The sequence below is a fragment of the Salvelinus fontinalis genome, chromosome 4 (genome assembly GCF_029448725.1).
Source record: "Salvelinus fontinalis isolate EN_2023a chromosome 4, ASM2944872v1, whole genome shotgun sequence".
Lineage (NCBI taxonomy): Eukaryota > Metazoa > Chordata > Actinopteri > Salmoniformes > Salmonidae > Salvelinus > Salvelinus fontinalis.
Window position 1 is genome coordinate 82,485,684 of NC_074668.1, and position 27,500 is coordinate 82,513,183.

General features: G+C 41.2%; 1 protein-coding gene across 3 annotated transcripts in view; it reads right to left on the minus strand.

The window, feature by feature from the left end:
* Window positions 1-308: 308 nt before the first annotated feature.
* LOC129854512 (probable E3 ubiquitin-protein ligase HERC1) overlaps window positions 309-27,500 on the minus strand; it is a 66,274-nt gene continuing 39,082 nt past the window's right edge. For all 3 annotated transcript variants that reach the window (XM_055921633.1, XM_055921632.1, XM_055921634.1), the window contains exons 14-19: window positions 25,294-25,419; window positions 23,325-23,534; window positions 20,924-21,076; window positions 8,470-8,602; window positions 5,177-5,368; window positions 309-610 (exon numbers count right to left, since the gene is read on the minus strand). In XM_055921633.1, coding sequence (XP_055777608.1) covers window positions 324-610; window positions 5,177-5,368; window positions 8,470-8,602; window positions 20,924-21,076; window positions 23,325-23,534; window positions 25,294-25,419 — 1,101 coding nt within the window. In that variant the 3' untranslated portion in view covers window positions 309-323. The remainder of the gene's footprint in view (window positions 611-5,176; window positions 5,369-8,469; window positions 8,603-20,923; window positions 21,077-23,324; window positions 23,535-25,293; window positions 25,420-27,500) is intronic.

Consider the following 27,500-nt stretch of genomic DNA (forward strand, 5'->3'; position numbering starts at 1 on the left):
ACTGAGATGCAGTGTCTTAGACCGCTGCGCCACTCAGGAGCCCAATAATACCCCTATATAATATCTACACTATCTATTCTAACTATGTCTGTCCCAGACCTATATAATAATACCCCTATATAATATCTACACCATCTATCCTAACTATGCCTGTCCCAGACCTATATAATAATACCCCTATATAATATCTACACCATCTATCCTAACTATGCCTGTCCCAGACCTGTCCCAGGGTGTCTGTAGTGACTGAGATGCAGTGCCTTAGACAGCTGCGCCACTCAGGAACCCAATAATACCCCTATATAATATCTACACTATGTATCCTAACTATGCCTGTCGCAGACCATAAACTTGATTGATTGATTGATTGATATGCCGTGTTTCATACCTAGCTGAGGCACGTCCATCTCCAGCCCGTTGCTGAACAGGGGGGTTTTCAGCCAGTAGCCTGTATCCTGTTCCTCTAGAGAGGGGGGTGCTCCCTGCAGCATGCCCCCCAGGCAGCGGCCCACCAGCAGGGCTGCAGTACGCTCCAGATCCACCAGCCACACCCAGGACTGGGCCGGCTGGGACAGGGGCTGCCCTGCAGGGTCCACAAAGTCTGGGGCTCCTGGAGACACAGAGAGAGACAGAGAGAGAGACAGACCGAGAGACAGAGAGAGAGAACGAGTTCACTACAGCTCTATCTCTATCTCCTCACCATGTAGAGGCCACTACAGCTCTATCTCCTCACCATGTAGAGATCACTACAGCTCTATCTCCTCACCATGTAGAGGCCACTACAGCTCTATCTCCTCACCATGTAGAGGCCACTACAGCTCTATCTCCTCACCATGTAGAGGCCACTACAGCTCTATCTCCTCACCATGTAGAGGTCACTACAGCTCTATCTCCTCACGATGTAGAGACCACTACAGCTCTATCTCCTCACCATGTAGAGGTCACTACAGCTCTATCTCTATCTCCTCACCATGTAGAGGTCACTACAGCTCTATCTCCTCACCATGTAGAGGTCACTACAGATCTATCTCTATCTCCTCACCATGTAGAGGTCACTACAGCTCTATCTCCTCACCATGTAGAGGTCACTACAGATCTATCTCTATCTCCTCACCATGTAGAGGTCACTACAGCTCTATCTCTATCTCCTCAACATGTAGAGATCACTACAGATCTATCTCCTCACCATGTAGAGGTCACTACAGCTCTATCTCTATCTCCTCACCATGTAGAGGTCACTACAGCTCTATCTCTATCTCCTCACCATGTAGAGGTCACTACAGCTCTATCTCTATCTCCTCACCATGTAGAGGCCACTACAGCTCTATCTCCTCACCATGTAGAGACCACTACAGCTCTATATCCTCACCATGTAGAGGCCACTACAGCTCTATCTCCTCACCATGTAGAGACCACTACAGCTCTATCTCTATCTCCTCACCATGTAGAGGTCACTACAGCTCTATCTCTATCTCCTCACCATGTAGAGGCCACTACAGCTCTATCTCCTCACCATGTAGAGGTCACTACAGCTCTATCTCCTCACCATGTAGAGGTCACTACAGCTCTATCTCCTCACGATGTAGAGACCACTACAGCTCTATCTCCTCAACATGTAGAGGTCACTACAGCTCTATCTCCTCACCATGTAGAGGTCACTACAGCTCTATCTCCTCACCATGTAGAGGCCACTACAGCTCTATCTCCTCACCATGTAGAGGTCACTACAGCTCTATCTCCTCACCATGTAGAGACCACTACAGCTCTAACTCCTCACCATGTAGAGGTCACTACAGCTCTATCTCCTCACCATGTAGAGGTCACTACAGCTCTATCTCCTCACCATGTAGAGGTCACTACAGCTCTATCTCTATCTCCTCACCATGTAGAGGCCACTACAGCTCTATCTCTATCTCCTCACCATGTAGAGACCACTACAGCTCTATCTCTATCTCCTCACCATGTAGAGGCCACTACAGCTCTATGTCCTCACCATGTAGAGGTCACTACAGCTCTATCTCCTCACCATGTAGAGGCCACTACAGCTCTATCTCTATATCCTCACCATGTAGAGGTCACTACAGCTCTATCTCCTCACCATGTAGAGGTCACTACAGCTCTATCTCCTCACCATGTAGAGGTCACTACAGCTCTATCTCCTCACCATGTAGAGACCTCTACAGCTCTATCTCCTCACCATGTAGAGGCCACTACAGCTATATCTCCTCACCATGTAGAGGTCACTACAGCTCTATCTCTATCTCCTCACCATGTAGAGACCACTACAGCTATATCTCCTCACCATGTAGAGGTCACTACAGCTCTATCTCCTCACCATGTAGAGGCCACTACAGCTCTATCTCCTCACCATGTAGAGGCCACTACAGCTCTATCTCCTCACCATGTAGAGGTCACTACAGCTCTACCTCCTCACCATGTAGAGGTCACTACAGCTCTATCTCCTGACCATGTAGAGGTCACTACAGCTCTATCTCCTCACCATGTAGAGGCCACTACAGCTCTATCTCCTCACCATGTAGAGGTCACTACAGCTCTATCTCTATCTCCTCACCATGTAGAGTTCACTACAGCTCTATCTCCTCACCATGTAGAGGCCACTACAGCTCTATCTCCTCACCATGTAGAGGTCACTACAGCTCTATCTTCTCACCATGTAGAGACCTCTACAGCTCTATCTCCTCACCATGTAGAGGTCACTACAGCTCTATCTCCTCACCATGTAGAGGTCACTACAGCTCTATCTCTATCTCCTCACCATGTAGAGGCCACTACAGCTCTATCTCTATCTCCTCACCATGTAGAGGCCACTACAGCTCTATCTCTATCTCCTTACCATGTAGAGGTCACTACAGCTCTATCTCCTCACCATGTAGAGGTCACTACAGCTCTATCTCCTCACCATGTAGAGACCTCTACAGCTCTATATCCTCACCATGTACAGGCCACTACAGCTCTATCTCCTCACCATGTACAGAACACTACAGCTCTATCTCCTCACCATGTAGAGGTCACTACAGCTCTATCTCTATCTGCTCACCATGTAGAGGTCACTACAGCTCTATCTCCTCACCATGTAGAGGTCACTACAGCTCTATCTCCTCACCATGTAGAGGCCACTACAGCTCTATCTCCTCACCATGTAGAGACCACTACAGCTCTATCTCTATCTCCTCACCATGTAGAGGTCACTACAGCTTTATCTCCTCACCATGTAGAGACCTCTACAGCTCTATCTCCTCACCATGTAGAGACCACTACAGCTCTATCTCTATCTCCTCACCATGTAGAGGTCACTACAGCTTTATCTCCTCACCATGTAGAGACCTCTACAGCTCTATCTCCTCACCATGTAGAGACCACTACAGCTCTATCTCTATCTCCTCACCATGTAGAGGTCACTACAGCTCTATCTCCTCACCATGTAGAGGCCACTACAGCTCTATCTCCTCACCATGTAGAGGCCACTACAGCTCTATCTTCTCACCATGTAGAGGTCACTACAGCTCTATCTCCTCACCATGTAGAGACCACTACAGCTCTATCTCTATCTCCTCACCATGTAGAGGTCACTACAGCTCTATCTCCTCACCATGTAGAGGCCACTACAGCTCTATCTCTATCTCCTCATCATGTAGAGGCCACTACAGCTCTATCTCTATCTCCTCATCATGTAGAGGCCACTACAGCTCTATCTCCTCATCATGTAGAGGTCACTACAGCTCTATCTCTATCTCCTCACCATGTAGAGATCACTACAGCTCTATCTCTATCTCCTCACCATGTAGAGGTCACTACAGCTCTATCTCCTCACCATGTAGAGGCCACTACAGCTCTATCTCTATCTCCTCACCATGTAGAGGCCACTACAGCTCTATCTCCTCACCATGTAGAGGTCACTACAGCTCTATCTCTATCTCCTCACCATGTAGAGATCACTACAGCTCTATCTCCTCACCATGTAGAGGTCACTACCGCTCTATCTCCTCACCATGTAGAGGTCACTACAGCTCTATCTCCTCACCATGTAGAGACCACTACAGCTCTAACTCCTCACCATGTAGAGGTCACTACAGCTCTATCTCCATCTCCTCACCATGTAGAGGCCACTACAGCTCTATCTCTATCTCCTCACCATGTAGAGGCCACTGCCGCTCTATCTCTATCTCCTCACCATGTAGAGGCCACTACAGCTCTATCTCCTCACCATGTAGAGGTCACTACAGCTCTATCTCTATCTCCTCACCGTGTAGAGGCCACTACAGCTCTATCTCCTCACCGTGTAGAGGCCACTACAGCTCTACCTCCTCACCATGTAGAGGTCACTACAGCTCTATCTCTATCTCCTCACCATGTAGAGGTCACTACATCTCTATCTCCTCACCATGTAGAGGTCACTACAGCTCTATCTCCATCTCCTCACCATGTAGAGGCCACTACCGCTCTATCTCTATCTCCTCACCATGTAGAGGCCACTACAGCTCTATCTCCTCACCGTGTAGAGGTCACTACAGCTCTATCTCTATCTCCTCAACATGTAGAGATCACTACAGCTCTATCTCCTCACCATGTAGAGGTCACTACAGCTCTATCTCTATCTCCTCACCATGTAGAGGTCACTACAGCTCTATCTCCTCACCATGTAGAGGTCACTACAGCTCTATCTCCTCACCATGTAGAGACCACTACAGATCTATCTCCTCACCATGTAGAAGTCACTACAGCTCTATCTCCTCACCATGTAGAGGTCACTACAGCTCTATCTCCTCACCATGTAGAGACCACTACAGCTCTATCTCCTCACCATGTAGAGACCACTACAGATCTATCTCCTCACCATGTAGAAGTCACTACAGCTCTATCTCTATCTCCTCACCATGTAGAGGTCACTACAGCTCTATCTCTATCTCCTCACCATGTAGAGGTCACTACAGCTCTATCTCTATCTCCTCACCATGTAGAGACCACTACAGCTCTATCTCCTGACCATGTAGAGACCACTACAGCTCTATCTCTATCTCCTCACCATGTAGAGGCCACTACAGCTATATCTCCTCACCATGTAGAGGTCACTACAGCTCTATCTCCTCACCATGTAGAGATCACTACAGATCTATCTCCTCACCATGTAGAGATCACTACAGCTCTAACTCCTCACCATGTAGAGGCCACTGCAGCTCCTGGTCTTCCAGCGGTGTGGCAGCAGGCAGCAGTCTGTTGAGACAGTCTAGAGGAGGCAGCAGGTCTAGCAGGTAGCTCAGCAGAGGTCTGGCTACAGACACTGGTAGTAGTAGTAGACTGTTGACGATCTGACACAGCATACTGCCTGCTGCTGACACGTAGATCACATCTACAACAGAGACAGACAGAGAGATAATAAGCCAGGAACTGACATCACATCTAGAACAGAGACAGACAGAGAGATAATAAACCAGGAACTGACATGTACATCACATCTACAACAGAGACAGACAGAGAGATAATAAACCAGGAACTGGCATCACAACTAGAACAGAGACAGACAGAAAGATAATAAACCAGGAACTGACACGTACATCACATCTAGAACAGAGACAGACAGAGAGATAATAAACCAGGAACTGACATCACATCTACAACAGAGACAGACAGAGAGATAATAAACCAGGAACTGACACGCACATCACATCTAGAACAGAGACAGACAGAGAGATAATAAACCAGGAACTGACACGTACATCACATCTAGAACAGAGACAGAGAGATAATAAACCAGGAACTGACATCACATCTAGAACAGAGACAGACAGAGAGATAATAAACCAGGAACTGACATGTACATCACATCTACAACAGAGACAGACAGAGAGATAATAAACCAGGAACTGACATCACATCTAGAACAGAGACAGACAGAGAGATAATAAACCAGGAACTGACATGTACATCACATCTAGAACAGAGACAGACAGAGAGATAATAAGCCAGGAACTGACATCACATCTAGAACAGAGACAGACAGAGAGATAATAAACCAGGAACTGACACGCACATCACATCTAGAACAGAGACAGACAGAGAGATAATAAACCAGGAACTGACACGTACATCACATCTAGAACAGAGACAGAGAGATAATAAACCAGGAACTGACATCACATCTAGAACAGAGACAGACAGAGAGATAATAAACCAGGAACTGACATGTACATCACATCTACAACAGAGACAGACAGAGAGATAATAAACCAGGAACTGACATCACATCTAGAACAGAGACAGACAGAGAGATAATAAACCAGGAACTGACATGTACATCACATCTAGAACAGAGACAGACAGAGAGATAATAAGCCAGGAACTGACATCACATCTAGAACAGAGACAGACAGAGAGATAATAAACCAGGAACTGACATGTACATCACATCTACAACAGAGACAGACAGAGAGATAATAAACCAGGAACTGACATCACATCTAGAACAGAGACAGACAGAGAGATAATAAACCAGGAACTGACATCACATCTACAACAGAGACAGACAGAGAGATAATAAACCAGGAACTGACACGTACATCACATCTAGAACAGAGACAGACAGAGAGATAATAAACCAGGAACTGATATGTACATCACATCTAGAACAGAGACAGACAGAGAGATAATAAACCAGGAACTGACACGTACATCACATCTACAACAGAGACAGACAGAGAGATAATAAACCAGGAACTGACATCACATCTAGAACAGAGACAGACAGAGAGATAATAAACCAGGAACTGACATGTACATCACATCTAGAACAGAGACAGACAGAGAGATAATAAACCAGGAACTGACACGTACATCACATCTAGAACAGAGACAGACAGAGAGATAATAAACCAGGAACTGACATCACATCTAGAACAGAGACAGACAGAGAGATAATAAACCAGGAACTGACATCACATCTAGAACAGAGACAGACAGAGAGATAATAAACCAGGAACTGACACGTACATCACATCTAGAACAGAGACAGACAGAGAGATAATAAACCAGGAACTGATATGTACATCACATCTAGAACAGAGACTGACAGAGAGATAATAAACCAGGAACTGACACGTACATCACATCTACAACAGAGACAGACAGAGAGATAATAAACCAGGAACTGACATCACATCTAGAACAGAGACAGACAGAGAGATAATAAACCAGGAACTGACATCACATCTACAACAGAGACAGACAGAGAGATAATAAACCAGGAACTGACATCACATCTAGAACAGAGATAGACAGAGGCATTTCTTCTTGGCATTGAAATGAAAACATCTCTGATTCAACAATGCCAGTGTGTTTGAGAGTGAGAGACAGATAAAAAGAGGGAAGAATACAAAAGATAAAGGCAGAAAGAGGAGAAAGGGTGAAATTGGACCACTGCTGGGATGATATTAGAAAGGGTGAAATTGGACCACTGCTGGGATGATATTAAAAAGGGTGAAATTGGACCACTGCTGGGATGATATTAGAAAGGGTGAAATTGGATCCCTGCTGGGTTGATATTAGAAAGGGTGAAATTGGATCCCTGCTAGGTTGATATTAGAAAGGGTGAAATTGGATCCCTGCTGGGTTGATATTAGAAAGGGTGAAATTGGATCCCTGCTGGGTTGATATTAGAAAGGGTGAAATTGGATCCCTGCTGGGTTGATATTTGAAAGGGTGAAATTAGATCCCTGCTGGGTTGATATTAGAAAGGGTGAAATTGGATCCCTGCTGGGTTGATATTAGAAAGGGTGAAATTGGATCCCTGCTGGGTTGATATTAGAAAGGGTGAAATTGGATCCCTGCTGGGTTGATATTAGAAAGGGTGAAATTGGATCCCTGCTGGGTTGATATTAGTGCTGAGCGATTAGTATTTTTTGAGGTCGGCTCGGTTTCAGTCCGATTATTAAAAAATAATCACGATTTTGGTTTTGACAATTTTTTTTATTACATGAAATGCACTATGCATTATGTGGGTTGAATGCTGTAACAACAGATTAACATAACTAATAAAAGTCCCATGATGGTAGTGACTGTCCATTACTGCTTATCTCTTATTAACCATCAGTAATTTACTTTACTTTAATAAAATATTTATATTATATTACATTTGTTTAATTTGATAACTTTATTATTTAGAGAGAGAGAGAGAGAGAGAGAGAGAGAGAGAGAGAGAGAGGGGGAGAGAGAGAAGGAGAAGGAGAAAGAGGGAGAAGGAGATAGAGGGAGAAGGAGAGAGAGGGAGAGATAGAGAGAGAGCGAGCGAGAGAAGGAGAGAGAGCGAGAGGTAGAAGGAGAGAGAGAGAGACAGAGAGGGAGAGAGAGAGAGAGAGAGAGGGGGGGAGAAGAAAAGAGATAGAGGGAGAGACAGACAGACAGACAGACAGACAGACAGACAGACAGACACAGTGATACAGTAGCAGACATAATAACCTCGTAGTTTCTCTCTGATGCTGCCGTTCCAGGAGCTCTCCTGCAGCAGGGTGGCCGAGCGGGAGAAGATGTCTGTAGCATGGGGCAGCAGCAGCTGGAGGTGCTTATGGAGCAGAGCCACACTGCTAGAGTCCTGGAGATATTAAAGACAATGTTACTAACTATTACTAGAGTCCTGGAGATATTATAGACCAGGACAATGTTACTAACTACTACTAGAGTCCTGGAGATATTATAGACCAGGACAATGTTACTAACTATTACTAGAGTCCTGGAGATATTATAGACCAGGACAATGTTACTAACTACTACTAGAGTTGTGGAGATATTATAGACCAGGACAATGTTACTAACTATTACTAGAGATGTGGAGATATTATAGACCAGGACAATGTTACTAACTACTACTAGAGTCCTGGAGATATTATAGACCAGGACAATGTTACTAACTACTACTAGAGTCCTGGAGATATTATAGACCAGGACAATGTTACTAACTATTACTAGAGTCCTGGAGATATTATAGACCAGGACAATGTTACTAACTATTACTAGAGTTGTGGAGATATTATAGACCAGGACAATGTTACTAACTATTACTAGAGTGGTGGAGATATTATAGACCAGGACAATGTTACTAACTATTACTAGAGTTGTAGAGATATTATAGACCAGGGCAATGTTACTAACTATTACTAGAGTCCTGGAGATATTATAGACCAGGACAATGTTACTAACTATTACTAGAGTTGTGGAGATATTATAGACCAGGACAATGTTACTAACTACTACTAGAGTTGTAGAGATATTATAGACCAGGACAATGTTACTAACTATTACTAGAGTCCTGGAGATATTATAGACCAGGACAATGTTACTAACTACTACTAAAGTCCTGGAGATATTATAGACCAGGACAATGTTACTAACTATTACTAGAGTCCTGGAGATATTATAGACCAGGACAATGTTACTAACTACTACTAGAGTCCTGGAGATATTATAGACCAGGACAATGTTACTAACTATTACTAGAGTTGTAGAGATATTATAGACCAGGACAATGTTACTAACTACTACTAGAGTCCTGGAGATATTATAGACCAGGACAATGTTACTAACTATTACTAGAGTCCTGGAGATATTAAAGACAATGTTACTAACTATTACTAGAGTCCTGGAGATATTATAGACCAGGACAATGTTACTAACTATTACTAGAGTTGTGGAGATATTATAGACCAGGACAATGTTACTAACTATTACTAGAGTCCTGGAGATATTATAGACCAGGACAATGTTACTAACTACTACTAGAGTCCTGGAGATATTATAGACCAGGACAATGTTACTAACTATTACTAGAGTCCTGGAGATATTATAGACCAGGACAATGTTACTAACTATTACTAGAGTTGTAGAGATATTATAGACCAGGACAATGTTACTAACTACTACTAGAGTCCTGGAGATATTATAGACCAGGACAATGTTACTAACTATTACTAGAGTCCTGGAGATATTATAGACAATGTTACTAACTATTACTAGAGTCCTGGAGATATTATAGACCAGGACAATGTTACTAACTATTACTAGAGTCCTGGAGATATTATAGACCAGGACAATGTTACTAACTATTACTAGAGATGTGGAGATATTATAGACCAGGACAATGTCACTAACTATTACTAGAGTCCTGGAGATATTATAGACCAGGACAATGTTACTAACTACTACTAGAGTCCTGGAGATATTAAAGACAATGTTACTAACTATTACTAGAGTCCTGGAGATATTATAGACCAGGACAATGTTACTAACTACTACTAGAGTCCTGGAGATATTATAGACCAGGACAATGTTACTAACTATTACTAGAGTCCTGGAGATATTATAGACCAGGACAATGTTACTAACTACTAATAGAGTCCTGGAGATATTAAAGACAATGTTACTAACTATTACTAGAGTCCTGGAGATATTATAGACCAGGACAATGTTACTAACTACTACTAGAGTCCTGGAGATATTATAGACCAGGACAATGTTACTAACTACTACTAGAGTCCTGGAGATATTATAGACCAGGACAATGTTACTAACTACTACTAGAGTCCTGGAGATATTATAGACCAGGACAATGTTACTAACTACTACTAGAGTCCTGGAGATATTATAGACCAGGACAATGTTACTAACTATTACTAGAGTTGTAGAGATATTATAGACCAGGACAATGTTACTAACTACTACTAGAGTCCTGGAGATATTATAGACCAGGACAATGTTACTAACTATTACTAGAGTTGTAGAGATATTATAGACCAGGACAATGTTACTAACTATTACTAGAGTCCTGGAGATATTATAGACCAGGGCAATGTTACTAACTATTACTAGAGTCCTGGAGATATTATAGACCAGGACAATAATACTAACTACTACTAGAGTTGTAGAGATATTATAGACCAGGACAATGTTACTAACTATTACTAGAGTTGTAGAGATATTATAGACCAGGACAATGTTACTAACTACTACTAGAGTCCTGGAGATATTATAGACCAGGACAATGTTACTAACTATTACTAGAGTTGTGGAGATATTATAGACCAGGACAATGTTACTAACTACTACTAGAGTCCTGGAGATATTATAGACCAGGACAATGTTACTAACTACTACTAGAGTCCTGGAGATATTATAGACCAGGACAATGTTACTAACTATTACTAGAGTCCTGGAGATATTATAGATCAGGACAATGTTACTAACTATTACTAGAGTTGTAGAGATATTATAGACCAGGACAATGTTACTAACTATTACTAGAGATGTGGAGATATTATAGACCAGGACAATGTTACTAACTATTACTAGAGTCCTGGAGATATTATAGACCAGGACAATGTTACTAACTATTACTAGAGTTGTAGAGATATTATAGACCAGGACAATGTTACTAACTATTACTAGAGATGTGGAGATATTATAGACCAGGACAATGTTACTAACTATTACTAGAGTCCTGGAGATATTATAGACCAGGACAATGTTACTAACTATTACTAGAGTTGTGGAGATATTATAGACCAGGACAATGTTACTAACTACTACTAGAGTCCTGGAGATATTATAGACCAGGACAATGTTACTAACTACTACTAGAGTCCTGGAGATATTATAGACCAGGACAATGTTACTAACTATTACTAGAGTTGTGGAGATATTATAGACCAGGACAATGTTACTAACTACTACTAGAGTCCTGGAGATATTATAGACCAGGACAATGTTACTAACTACTACTAGAGTCCTGGAGATATTATAGACCAGGACAATGTTACTAACTATTACTAGAGTCCTGGAGATATTATAGACCAGGACAATGTTACTAACTATTACTAGAGTCCTGGAGATATTAAAGACAATGTTAGTAACTATTACTAGAGTCCTGGAGATATTATAGACCAGGACAATGTTACTAACTACTACTAGAGTCCTGGAGATATTATAGACCAGGACAATGTTACTAACTATTACTAGAGTCCTGGAGATATTATAGACCAGGACAATGTTACTAACTATTACTAGAGTCCTGGAGATATTATAGACCAGGACAATGTTACTAACTATTACTAGAGATGTGGAGATATTATAGACCAGGACAATGTTACTAACTACTACTAGAGTCCTGGAGATATTATAGACCAGGACAATGTTACTAACTACTACTAGAGTCCTGGAGATATTATAGACCAGGACAATGTTACTAACTACTACTAGAGTCCTGGAGATATTATAGACCAGGACAATGTTACTAACTACTACTAGAGTTGTAGAGATATTATAGACCAGGACAATGTTACTAACTATTACTAGAGTCCTGGAGATATTATAGACCAGGACAATGTTACTAACTACTACTAGAGTTATAGAGATATTATAGACCAGGACAATGTTACTAACTACTACTAGAGATGTGGAGATATTATAGACCAGGACAATGTTACTAACTACTACTAGAGTCCTGGAGATATTATAGACCAGGACAATGTTACTAACTACTACTAGAGTCCTGGAGATATTATAGACCAGGACAATGTTACTAACTACTACTAGAGTTGTAGAGATATTATAGACCAGGACAATGTTACTAACTATTACTAGAGTCCTGGAGATATTATAGACCAGGACAATGTTACTAACTACTACTAGAGTCCTGGAGATATTAAAGACAATGTTACTAACTATTACTAGAGTCCTGGAGATATTATAGACCAGGACAATGTTACTAACTACTACTAGAGTCCTGGAGATATTATAGACCAGGACAATGTTACTAACTATTACTAGAGTCCTGGAGATATTATAGACCAGGACAATGTTACTAACTACTACTAGAGTCCTGGAGATATTATAGACCAGGACAATGTTACTAACTATTACTAGAGTCCTGGAGATATTATAGACCAGGACAATGTTACTAACTACTACTAGAGTCCTGGAGATATTATAGACCAGGACAATGTTACTAACTACTACTAGAGTCCTGGAGATATTATAGACCAGGACAATGTTACTAACTACTACTAGAGTCCTGGAGATATTATAGACCAGGGCAATGTTACTAACTATTACTAGAGTTGTGGAGATATTATAGACCAGGACAATGTTACTAACTACTACTAGAGTCCTGGAGATATTATAGACCAGGGCAATGTTACTAACTATTACTAGAGATGTGGAGATATTATAGACCAGGACAATGTTACTAACTATTACTAGAGTTGTGGAGATATTATAGACCAGGACAATGTTACTAACTATTACTAGAGTCCTGGAGATATTATAGACCAGGACAATGTTACTAACTATTACTAGAGATGTGGAGATATTATAGACCAGGACAATGTTACTAACTATTACTAGAGTTGTGGAGATATTATAGACCAGGACAATGTTACTAACTACTACTAGAGTCCTGGAGATATTATAGACCAGGACAATGTTACTAACTATTACTAGAGATGTGGAGATATTATAGACCAGGACAATGTTACTAACTATTACTAGAGTTGTGGAGATATTATAGACCAGGACAATGTTACTAACTACTACTAGAGTCCTGGAGATATTATAGACCAGGACAATGTTACTAACTATTACTAGAGTCCTGGAGATATTATAGACCAGGACAATGTTACTAACTATTACTAGAGTTGTGGAGATATTATAGACCAGGACAATGTTACTAACTACTACTAGAGTCCTGGAGATATTAAAGACCAGAACAATGTTACTAACTATTACTAGAGTTGTGGAGATATTATAGACCAGGACAATGTTACTAACTACTACTAGAGTCCTGGAGATATTATAGACCAGGACAATGTTACTAACTACTACTAGAGTTGTGGAGATATTATAGACCAGGACAATGTTACTAACTACTACTAGAGTCCTGGAGATATTATAGACCAGGACAATGTTACTAACTACTACTAGAGTCCTGGAGATATTATAGACCAGGACAATGTTACTAACTACTACTAGAGTCCTGGAGATATTATAGACCAGGACAATGTTACTAACTATTACTAGAGTCCTGGAGATATTATAGACCAGGACAATGTTACTAACTATTACTAGAGTCCTGGAGATATTATAGACCAGGACAATGTTACTAACTACTACTAGAGTTGTGGAGATATTATAGACCAGGACAATGTTACTAACTATTACTAGAGTCCTGGAGATATTATAGACCAGGACAATGTTACTAACTATTACTAGAGTCCTGGAGATATTATAGACCAGGACAATGTTACTAACTACTACTAGAGTTGTGGAGATATTATAGACCAGGACAATGTTACTAACTACTACTAGAGTCCTGGAGATATTATAGACCAGGACAATGTTACTAACTATTACTAGAGTCCTGGAGATATTATAGACCAGGACAATGTTACTAACTATTACTAGAGATGTGGAGATATTATAGACCAGGACAATGTTACTAACTACTACTAGAGTCCTGGAGATATTATAGACCAGGACAATGTTACTAACTACTACTAGAGTGGTGGAGATATTATAGACCAGGACAATGTTACTAACTATTACTAGAGTTGTGGAGATATTATAGACCAGGACAATGTTACTAACTATTACTAGAGTTGTGGAGATATTATAGACCAGGACAATGTTACTAACTACTACTAGAGTTGTGGAGATATTATAGACCAGGACAATGTTACTAACTATTACTAGAGTTGTGGAGATATTATAGACCAGGACAATGTTACTAACTACTACTAGAGTCCTGGAGATATTATAGACCAGGACAATGTTACTAACTATTACTAGAGTGGTGGAGATATTATAGACCAGGACAATGTTACTAACTACTGCTAGAGTCCTGGAGATATTATAGACCAGGACAATGTTACTAACTACTACTAGAGTCCTGGAGATATTATAGACCAGGACAATGTTACTAACTATTACTAGAGATGTGGAGATATTATAGACCAGGACAATGTTACTAACTACTACTAGAGTCCTGGAGATATTATAGACCAGGACAATGTTACTAACTATTACTAGAGTTGTGGGGATATTATAGACCAGGACAATGTTACTAACTACTACTAGAGTCCTGGAGATATTATAGACAATGTTACTAACTATTACTAGAGTCCTGGAGATATTATAGACCAGGACAATGTTACTAACTATTACTAGAGTCCTGGAGATATTATAGACAATGTTACTAACTATTACTAGAGTCCTGGAGATATTATAGACAATGTTACTAACTATTACTAGAGTCCTGGAGATATTATAGACCAGGACAATGTTACTAACTATTACTAGAGTCCTGGAGATATTATAGACCAGGACAATGTTACTAACTACTACTAGAGTCCTGGAGATATTATAGACCAGGACAATGTTACTAACTACTACTAGAGTCCTGGAGATATTATAGACCAGGACAATGTTACTAACTATTACTAGAGTCCTGGAGATATTATAGACCAGGACAATGTTACTAACTACTGTTAGAGTCCTGGAGATATTATAGACCAGGACAATGTTACTAACTACTACTAGAGTCCTGGAGATATTATAGACCAGGACAATGTTACTAACTACTACTAGAGTCCTGGAGATATTATAGACCAGGGCAATGTTACTAACTATTACTAGAGTCCTGGAGATATTATAGACCAGGACAATGTTACTAACTATTACTAGAGTTGTAGAGATATTATAGACCAGGACAATGTTACTAACTATTACTAGAGTCCTGGAGATATTATAGACCAGGACAATGTTACTAACTACTACTAGAGTCCTGGAGATATTATAGACCAGGACAATGTTACTAACTACTACTAGAGTCCTGGAGATATTATAGACCAGGACAATGTTACTAACTATTACTAGAGTCCTGGAGATATTATAGACCAGGACAATGTTACTAACTATTACTAGAGTCCTGGAGATATTATAGACCAGGACAATGTTACTAACTACTACTAGAGTCCTGGAGATATTATAGACCAGGACAATGTTACTAACTACTACTAGAGTCCTGGAGATATTATAGACCAGGACAATGTTACTAACTACTACTAGAGTCCTGGAGATATTATAGACCAGGACAATGTTACTAACTATTACTAGAGTTGTGGAGATATTATAGACCAGGACAATGTTACTAACTATTACTAGAGTCCTGGAGATATTATAGACCAGGACAATGTTACTAACTACTGTTAGAGTCCTGGAGATATTATAGACCAGGACAATGTTACTAACTATTACTAGAGTTGTGGAGATATTATAGACCAGGACAATGTTACTAACTATTACTAGAGTCCTGGAGATATTATAGACCAGGACAATGTTACTAACTATTACTAGAGTCCTGGAGATATTATAGACCAGGACAATGTTACTAACTATTACTAGAGTTGTGGGGATATTATAGACCAGGACAATGTTACTAACTATTACTAGAGTCCTGGAGATATTATAGACAATGTTACTAACTATTACTAGAGTCCTGGAGATATTATAGACAATGTTACTAACTATTACTAGAGTCCTGGAGATATTATAGACCAGGACAATGTTACTAACTACTACTAGAGTCCTGGAGATATTATAGACCAGGACAATGTTACTAACTATTACTAGAGTCCTGGAGATATTATAGACCAGGACAATGTTACTAACTACTGTTAGAGTCCTGGAGATATTATAGACCAGGACAATGTTACTAACTACTACTAGAGTCCTGGAGATATTATAGACCAGGACAATGTTACTAACTATTACTAGAGTTGTGGAGATATTATAGACCAGGACAATGTTACTAACTACTACTAGAGTCCTGGAGATATTATAGACCAGGACAATGTTACTAACTATTACTAGAGTCCTGGAAATATTATAGACCAGGACAATGTTACTAACTATTACTAGAGTGGTGGAGATATTATAGACCAGGACAATGTTACTAACTATTACTAGAGTTGTGGAGATATTATAGACCAGGACAATGTTACTAACTATTACTAGAGTCCTGGAGATATTATAGACCAGGACAATGTTACTAACTACTACTAGAGTTGTGGAGATATTATAGACCAGGACAATGTTACTAACTATTACTAGAGTCCTGGAGATATTATAGACCAGGACAATGTTACTAACTATTACTAGAGTCCTGGAGATATTATAGACCAGGACAATGGTACTAACTATTACTAGAGTCCTGGAGATATTATAGACCAGGACAATGTTACTAACTATTACTAGAGTCCTGGAGATATTATAGACCAGGACAATGTTACTAACTACTACTAGAGTCCTGGAGATATTATAGACCAGGACAATGTTACTAACTATTACTAGAGTTGTGGAGATATTATAGACCAGGACAATGTTACTAACTATTACTAGAGTCCTGGAGATATTATAGACCAGGACAATGTTACTAACTACTACTAGAGTCCTGGAGATATTATAGACCAGGACAATGTTACTAACTATTACTAGAGTTGTGGAGATATTATAGACCAGGACAATGTTACTAACTACTACTAGAGTCCTGGAGATATTATAGACCAGGACAATGTTACTAACTATTACTAGAGTCCTGGAGATATTAAAGACCAGAACAATGTTACTAACTATTACTAGAGTTGTGGAGATATTATAGACCAGGACAATGTTACTAACTACTACTAGAGTTGTGGAGATATTATAGACCAGGACAATGTTACTAACTATTACTAGAGTCCTGGAGATATTATAGACCAGGACAATGTTACTAACTACTACTAGAGTCCTGGAGATATTATAGACCAGGACAATGTTACTAACTATTACTAGAGATGTGGAGATATTATAGACCAGGACAATGTTACTAACTATTACTAGAGTCCTGGAGATATTATAGACCAGGACAATGTTACTAACTATTACTAGAGTTGTGGAGATATTATAGACCAGGACAATGTTACTAACTATTACTAGAGTCCTGGAGATATTATAGACCAGGACAATGTTACTAACTATTACTAGAGTTGTGGAGATATTATAGACCAGGACAATGTTACTAACTACTACTAGAGTTGTGGAGATATTATAGACCAGGACAATGTTACTAACTACTACTAGAGTCCTGGAGATATTATAGACCAGGACAATGTTACTAACTATTACTAGAGTCCTGGAGATATTATAGACCAGGACAATGTTACTAACTACTACTAGAGTTGTGGAGATATTATAGACCAGGACAATGTTACTAACTATTACTAGAGTCCTGGAGATATTATAGACCAGGACAATGTTACTAACTATTACTAGAGTTGTGGAGATATTATAGACCAGGACAATGTTACTAACTACTACTAGAGTTGTGGAGATATTATAGACCAGGACAATGTTACTAACTATTACTAGAGTTGTGGAGATATTATAGACAATGTTACTAACTATTACTAGAGTTGTGGAGATATTATAGACCAGGACAATGTTACTAACTATTACTAGAGTCCTGGAGATATTATAGACCAGGACAATGTTACTAACTATTACTAGAGTCCTGGAGATATTATAGACCAGGACAATGTTACTAACTATTACTAGAGTTGTGGAGATATTATAGACCAGGACAATGTTACTAACTACTACTAGAGTTGTGGAGATATTATAGACCAGGACAATGTTACTAACTATTACTAGAGTTGTGGAGATATTATAGACCAGGACAATGTTACTAACTATTACTAGAGTTGTGGAGATATTATAGACCAGGACAATGTTACTAACTACTACTAGAGTTGTGGAGATATTATAGACCAGGACAATGTTACTAACTATTACTAGAGTTGTGGAGATATTATAGACCAGGACAATGTTACTAACTACTACTAGAGTCCTGGAGATATTATAGACCAGGACAATGTTACTAACTATTACTAGAGTGGTGGAGATATTATAGACCAGGACAATGTTACTAACTACTGCTAGAGTCCTGGAGATATTATAGACCAGGACAATGTTACTAACTACTACTAGAGTCCTGGAGATATTATAGACCAGGACAATGTTACTAACTACTACTAGAGTCCTGGAGATATTATAGACCAGGACAATGTTACTAACTATTACTAGAGATGTGGAGATATTATAGACCAGGACAATGTTACTAACTACTACTAGAGTCCTGGAGATATTATAGACCAGGACAATGTTACTAACTATTACTAGAGTTGTGGGGATATTATAGACCAGGACAATGTTACTAACTACTACTAGAGTCCTGGAGATATTATAGACAATGTTACTAACTATTACTAGAGTCCTGGAGATATTATAGACCAGGACAATGTTACTAACTATTACTAGAGTCCTGGAGATATTATAGACAATGTTACTAACTATTACTAGAGTCCTGGAGATATTATAGACAATGTTACTAACTATTACTAGAGTCCTGGAGATATTATAGACCAGGACAATGTTACTAACTATTACTAGAGTCCTGGAGATATTATAGACCAGGACAATGTTACTAACTACTACTAGAGTCCTGGAGATATTATAGACCAGGACAATGTTACTAACTATTACTAGAGTCCTGGAGATATTATAGACCAGGACAATGTTACTAACTATTACTAGAGTCCTGGAGATATTATAGACCAGGACAATGTTACTAACTATTACTAGAGTCCTGGAGATATTATAGACCAGGACAATGTTACTAACTACTACTAGAGTCCTGGAGATATTATAGACCAGGACAATGTTACTAACTATTACTAGAGTCCTGGAGATATTATAGACCAGGACAATGTTACTAACTACTGTTAGAGTCCTGGAGATATTATAGACCAGGACAATGTTACTAACTACTACTAGAGTCCTGGAGATATTATAGACCAGGACAATGTTACTAACTATTACTAGAGTCCTGGAGATATTATAGACCAGGACAATGTTACTAACTACTGTTAGAGTCCTGGAGATATTATAGACCAGGACAATGTTACTAACTACTACTAGAGTCCTGGAGATATTATAGACCAGGACAATGTTACTAACTATTACTAGAGTTGTGGAGATATTATAGACCAGGACAATGTTACTAACTACTACTAGAGTCCTGGAGATATTATAGACCAGGACAATGTTACTAACTATTACTAGAGTCCTGGAGATATTATAGACCAGGACAATGTTACTAACTACTACTAGAGTCCTGGAGATATTATAGACCAGGACAATGTTACTAACTATTACTAGAGTTGTGGAGATATTATAGACCAGGACAATGTTACTAACTACTACTAGAGTCCTGGAGATATTATAGACCAGGACAATGTTACTAACTATTACTAGAGTCCTGGAGATATTATAGACCAGGACAATGTTACTAACTATTACTAGAGTTGTGGAGATATTATAGACCAGGACAATGTTACTAACTATTACTAGAGTTGTGGAGATATTATAGACCAGGACAATGTTACTAACTATTACTAGAGTTTGTGTGTGTGTGTGTGTATGCATGTCAGTGTGTGTGTTGGTGTGTGTGTGTGTGTGTGTGTGTGTGTGTGTGTGTGTGTGTGTGTGTGTGTGTGTGTGTCTGCGTACCTCAGTAACACAGTTGATGTGGCAGTATGCCAGTGTGTGTGTGTGTGTGTGTGTGCGTACCTCAGTAACACAGTTGATGTGGCAGTATGCCAGTGTGTGTGTGTGTGTGTGTGTGTGTGTGTGTGTGTGTGTGTGTGTGTGTGTGTGTGTGTGTGTGTGTGTGTGTGTGTGTGTGTGTGTGTCCCTGCGTACCTCAGTAACACAGTTGATGTGGCAGTATGCCAGTGTGTGTGTGTGTGTGTGTGTGTGTGTCCCTGCGTACCTCAGTAACACAGTTGATGTGGCAGTATGCCAGCAGTTGTTTCTGTAGGGAGCAGAGCAGCTCGTGGAGATGAGCCGGCTGACTGCTGTCTGACGAAGACGTTCCCTGGAGCAGCTTGTCACTGTTCTTCTCTAGTTCCCCAAACGCTTGGTCCTGTGTGCACACACACACACACACACACACACACACACACACACACACACACACACACACACACACACACACACACACACACACACACACACACACACACACACACACACACACACACGCAAATGAAAATCCAGGCAACACGAGAGAGAAGCACAGAAAACAGACTAGTGATGATCTGCTACTTAATAACACCCAGGAGAAAGACTAGCAGGGTAACATCTAACACCCAGGAGATAGACTAGCAGGGTAACATCTAACACCCAGGAGATAGACTAGCTGGGTAACATCTAACACCCAGGAGATAGACTAGCAGGGTAACATCTAACACCCAGGAGAAAGACTAGCAGGGTAACATCTAACACACAGTAGTTAGACTAGCAGGGTAACATCTAACACCCAGGAGAAAGACTAGCAGGGTAACATCTACATCTAACACCCAGGAGAAAGACTAGCAGGGTAACATCTAACACCCAGGAGATAGACTAGCAGGGTAACATCTAACACCCAGGAGATAGACTAGCAGGGTAACATCTAACACCCAGGAGAAAGACTAGCAGGGTAACATCTAACACCCAGGAGATAGACTAGCAGGGTAACAGATACATCTAACACCCAGGAGAAAGACTAGCAGGGTAACATCTAACACCCAGGAGATAGACTAGCAGGGTAACATCTAACACCCAGGAGAAAGACTAGCAGGGTAACATCTAACACCCAGGAGATAGACTAGCAGGGTAACAGATACATCTAACACCCAGGAGAAAGACTAGCAGGGTAACATCTACATCTAACACCCAGGAGAAAGACTAGCAGGGTAACATCTAACACCCAGGAGATAGACTAGCAGGGTAACAGATACATCTAACACCCAGGAGAAAGACTAGCAGGGTAACATCTACATCTAACACCCAGGAGAAAGACTAGCAGGGTAACATCTAACACCCAGGAGATAGTTACATCGTAGTGCACTGTATAGGGAATAGGGTGCCATTGGGCTCTGGTCAAAAGTAGTGCACTATATAGGGAATATGGTGTCATTTGGACCTTGGCTGCAGCAAGGAAGAACAATCTGCTGCAATAATAACATGGATCAAATAAAAAATGGAAAGAATATGGCACCACAACAAACCTGCCAAGAGAGGGCTACCCACCAAAACTCACGGACCAGGCAAGGAGGGCATTAATCAGAGAGGCAACAAAGAGACCAAAGATAACCCTGAAGGAGCTGCAAAGCTCCACAGCGGAGATTGGAGTATCTGTCCATAGGACCACTTTAAGCCGTACACTCCACAGAGCTGGGCTTTAAGGAAGAGTGGCCAGAAAAAAAGCCATTGCTTCAAGAAAATAATAAGCAAACACGTTTGGTGTTCGCCAAAAGGCATGTGGGGGACTCCCCAAACATATGGAAGAAGGTACTCTGGTCAGATGAGACAAAAATTTTGCTTTTTGGCCATCAAGGAAAACGCTATATCTGGCGCAAACCCAACACCTCTCATCACCACGAGAACACCATCCCCACAATGAAGCATGGTGGTGGCAGCATCATGTTGTGGGGATGTTTTTCATCGGCAGGAACTGGGAAACTGGTCAGAAATGAAGGAATGATGGACGGCGCTAAAGACAGGGAAATTCTTGAGGGAAACCTGTTTCAGTCTTCCAGAGATTTGAGACTGGGATGGAGGTTCACCTTCCAGCAGGACAATGACCCTAAGCATACTGCTAAAGCAGCACTCGAGTGGTTTAAGGGGAAACATTTAAATGTCTTGGATTGGCCTAGTCAAAGCCCAGACCTCAATCCAATTGAGGATCGGTGGTATGACTTAAAGATTGCTGTACACCAGCAGAACCTATCCAACTTGGAGGAGCTTGAGCAGTTTTACCTTGAAGAATGGGCAAAAATCCCAGTGGCTAGATGTGCCAAGCTTACAGAGACATACCCCAATAGACTTGCAGCTGCAAAATGTGGCTCTACAAAGTATTGACTTTGGGGGGGTGAATAGTTATGCACGCTCAAGTTCCGTTTTTTGTCTTATTTCTTGTTTGTTTCACAAGAAAAAATATTTTGCATCTTCAAAGTGGTAGGCATGTTATGTAAATCAAATGATACAACCCCCCCCCCCAAAAAAAATCTATTTTAATTCCAGGTTGTAAGGCAACAAAATATGAAAAATACCAAGGGGAGTGAATACTTTCCCAAGCCACTGTAAGACAAAATGATCTGGAACAACTACCCTGCCTCTCTCCTCACCGTGTAGAAGCCCAGGTTCCTGAGCAGGGTCTTCATTAGGATCTCAGCCAGGTGTGTGTCAGGGTTGGTGCCGGGGGCTCCGTAGGAGGGGTCCAGGCCGCAGGAAGAGGCCAGGGCCTCGGGGGCCTCGGGGGGACAGCTGAACCCCAGGAGGGACGCTACGTGGGTGTGGTCCTGGAGCGAAGTCAGAATGATGTCCAGTTGCATCCTCTGGAAACACACAGGGACAAGGGTCAGAGGTTAAGAGGTCAGGGGTCAGAGGTCAAGAGGTCAGGGACAGGATGCAGCTGAAGAGAGATCCACAGAAGTCAGCTATCTATGGCAGCGTTTTTTGACATGGGAACGTTTGGAGCAGCATTTCCCAAACCTGTACTTCCGTTTTATTTTGACATTTCTTTGTATTTGTCCATAAAGATGATGCTGATTCATGATTGTGACTGGCTGAGAAAAGCTTCCTGCCTGTCTCGTCCCGACTCCCGACACGTTCATTACTACGAGACAGCTGGAGATCCAATTTGAATATTGAAACAATTTTGCAAATGTCAGAGTGACAGACAGCAAGGTTTATACAAAATCTCCGCTGTTTAAAAACTAAATATTAGTCTAAAAGAAATGTGAGATAATGTCTAGATGCTTTTTATAGTGGAGATCAAGTTCATAAATTGCCTGGCTGGGCTGATGAAACGTTGTATTGCGGAGTCAGATGGAACAGAGTAAAAAGGCATTTTAACATCATAGATTTATCCGGTGGTGACTTGTGGAATAGACACCGACTGGAATGCGGTTTTAACCAATCAGCATTCAGGATTAGACACACCTGTTGTATAAAATAGCAATTAGGCACTTTGGGGGCTTGTGGTATATGGTCAATATACCACGGCTAAGGGCTGTGTCCAGGCATTCCGTGTTGCGTAATGGGTAAGAACAGCCCATAGCCGTGGCATATTGACCATATACCACACCCCCTCGGGCCTTATTGATTACATAGAACTAGGGCCTTATTGATTACATAGAACTAGGGCCTTATTGATTACATAGAACTAGGGCCTTATTGATTAAATAGAACTAGGGCCTTATTGATTACATAGAACTAGGGCCTTATTGATTACATAGAACTAGGGCCTTATTGATTAAATAGAACTAGGGCCTTATTGATTAAATAGAACTAGGGCCTTATTGATTACATAGAACTAGGGCCTTATTGATTAAATAGAACTAGGGCCTTATTGATTACATAGAACTAGGGCCTTATTGATTACATAGAACTAGGGCCTTATTGATTACATAGAACTAGGGCCTTATTGATTACATAGAACTAGGGCCGTATTGATTACATAGAACTAGGGCCTTATTGATTACATGGAACTAGGGCCTTATTGATGAAATAGAAGTAGGGCCTTATTGATTACATAGAACTAGGGCCTTATTGATTACATAGAACTAGGGCCTTATTGATTACATAGAACTAGGGCCTTATTGATTACATAGAACTAGGGCCTTATTGATGAAATAGAACTAGGGCCTTATTGATGAAATAGAACTAGGGCCTTATTGATGAAATAGAACTAGGGCCTTATTGATGAAATAGAACTAGGGCCTTATTGATGAAATAGAACTAGGGCCTAATTGATGAAATAGAACTAGGGCCTTATTGATGAAATAGAACTAGGGCCTTATTGATGAAATAGAACTAGGGCCTTATTGACTAAATAGAACTAGGGCCTTATTGATGAAATAGAACTAGGGCCTTATTGATGAAATAGAACTAGGGCCTTATTGACTAAATAGAACTAGGGCCTTATTGATGAAATAGAACTAGGGCCTTATTGATGAAATAGAACTAGGGCCTTATTGATGAAATAGAACTAGGGCCTTATTGATTACATAGAACTAGGGCCTAATTGATTAAATAGAACTACTATACATCTATGTACTATACAACTATGTACTATACATCTATGTACTATACCTGTCCTTTAGACAGACTCTCCCATCTGTCAGGTCCCTGGGGCAGCAGGGAGTGGAGAAGCTCCATCCTCTCTCTCAGAGGAGGTAACAGCATAGTGGCCCCCACAGACAGAGTCTCAATCACAGCCTAGAGAAAACACAGAGATGGGTCAACACAACAGGGAAACCATTAGAGAGTCTGACAACACATCACAGTGTTAGAGCCCGACAACACAACACAGTGTCAGAGCCCGACAACACAGAGACACAGTGTTAGAGTCTGACAACACAACACAATGTTAGAGACCGACAACACAACACAGTGTTAGAGCCCGACAACACAGAGACACAGTGTTAGAGCCTGACAACACAACACAGTGTTAGAGCCCCACAACACAGTGTTAGAGCCTGACAACACAACACAGTGTTAGAGCCCGACAACACAACACAGTGTTAGAGTCTGACAACACAACACAATGTTAGAGCCTGACAACACAATACAGTGTTAGAGCCTGACAACACAACACAGTGTTAGAGCCTGACAACACAACACAGTGTTAGAGCCTGACAACACAACACAGTGTTAGAGCCCGACAACACAACACAGTGTTAGAGCCCGACAACACAGAGACACAGTGTTAGAGCCTGACAACACAATACAGTGTTAGAGCCCGACAACAGAACACAGCGTTAGAGCCCGACAACACAGAGACACAGTGTTAGAGCCCGACAACACAGAGACACAGTGTTAGAGCCCGACAACACAACACAGTGTTAGAGCCCGACAACACAGTGTTAGAGCCCGACAACACAGTGTTAGAGCCCGACAACACAGTGTTAGAGCCCGACAACAGTGTTAGAGCCTGACAACACAGTGTTAGAGCCCGACAACACAACACAGTGTTAGAGCCCGACAACACAGAGACACAGTGTTAGAGCCCGACAACACAACACAGTGTTAGAGCCCGACAACACAACACAGTGTTAGAGCCTGACAACACAGAGACACAGTGTTAGAGCCCGACAACACAGTGTTAGAGTCTGACAACACAGAGACACAGTGTTAGAGCCCGACAACACAACACGGTGTTAGAGCCCGACAACACAAAGACACAGTGTTAGAGCCCGACAACACAGAGACACAGTGTTAGAGCCCGACAACACAGAGACACAGTGTCAGAGCCCGACAACACAGAGACACAGTGTTAGAGCCTGACAACACAACACAGTGTTAGAGCCCGACAACACAGAGACACAGTGTTAGAGCCCGACAACACAGAGACACAGTGTTAGAGCCCGACAACACAGAGACAATCAGAGGAGGTAACAGCATAGTGGCCCTAACAGACAGCGTCTCAAACACATCCTGGTTACACAGAGACGTACCACAGGCCCGTAACAGACAGTGTCTCAAACACAGCCTGGTTACACAGAGATGTACCACAGGCCCCAACAGACAGCCTGACAACAGAACCACACAATTATCTCAATCCCAGCCTGACAACCAAAACACACAATGAGAGGAGGTAACAGCTTGACTATCCATCTCAATCCCAGCCTGACAACCAAAACACACAATGAGAGGAGGAAACAGTTTGACTATCGATCTCAATCCCAGCCTGACAACCAAAACACACAATGAGAGGAGGTAAAAGCTTGACTATCCATCTCAATCCCAGCCTGACACCCAAAACACACAATGAGAGGAGGAAACAGTTTGACTATCGATCTCAATCCCAGCCTGACAACCAAAACACACAATGAGAGGAGGTAACAGCTTGACTATCGATCTCAATCCCAGCCTGACAACCAAAACACACAATGAGAGGAGGTAACAGCTTGACTATCGATCTCAATCCCAGCCTGACAACCAAAACACACAATGAGAGGAGGTAACAGCTTGACTATCCATCTCAATCCCAGCCTGACAACCAAAACACACAATGAGAGGAGGTAACAGCTTGACTATCGATCTCAATCCCAGCCTGACAACCAAAACACACAATGAGAGGAGGTAACAGCTTGACTATCCATCTCAATCCCAGCCTGACAACCAAAACACACAATGAGAGGAGGTAACAGCTTGACTATCGATCTCAATCCCAGCCTGACAACCAAAACACACAATGAGAGGAGGTAACAGCTTGACTATCCATCTCAATCCCAGCCTGACAACCAAAACACACAATGAGAGGAGGTAACAGCTTGACTATCGATCTCAATCCCAGC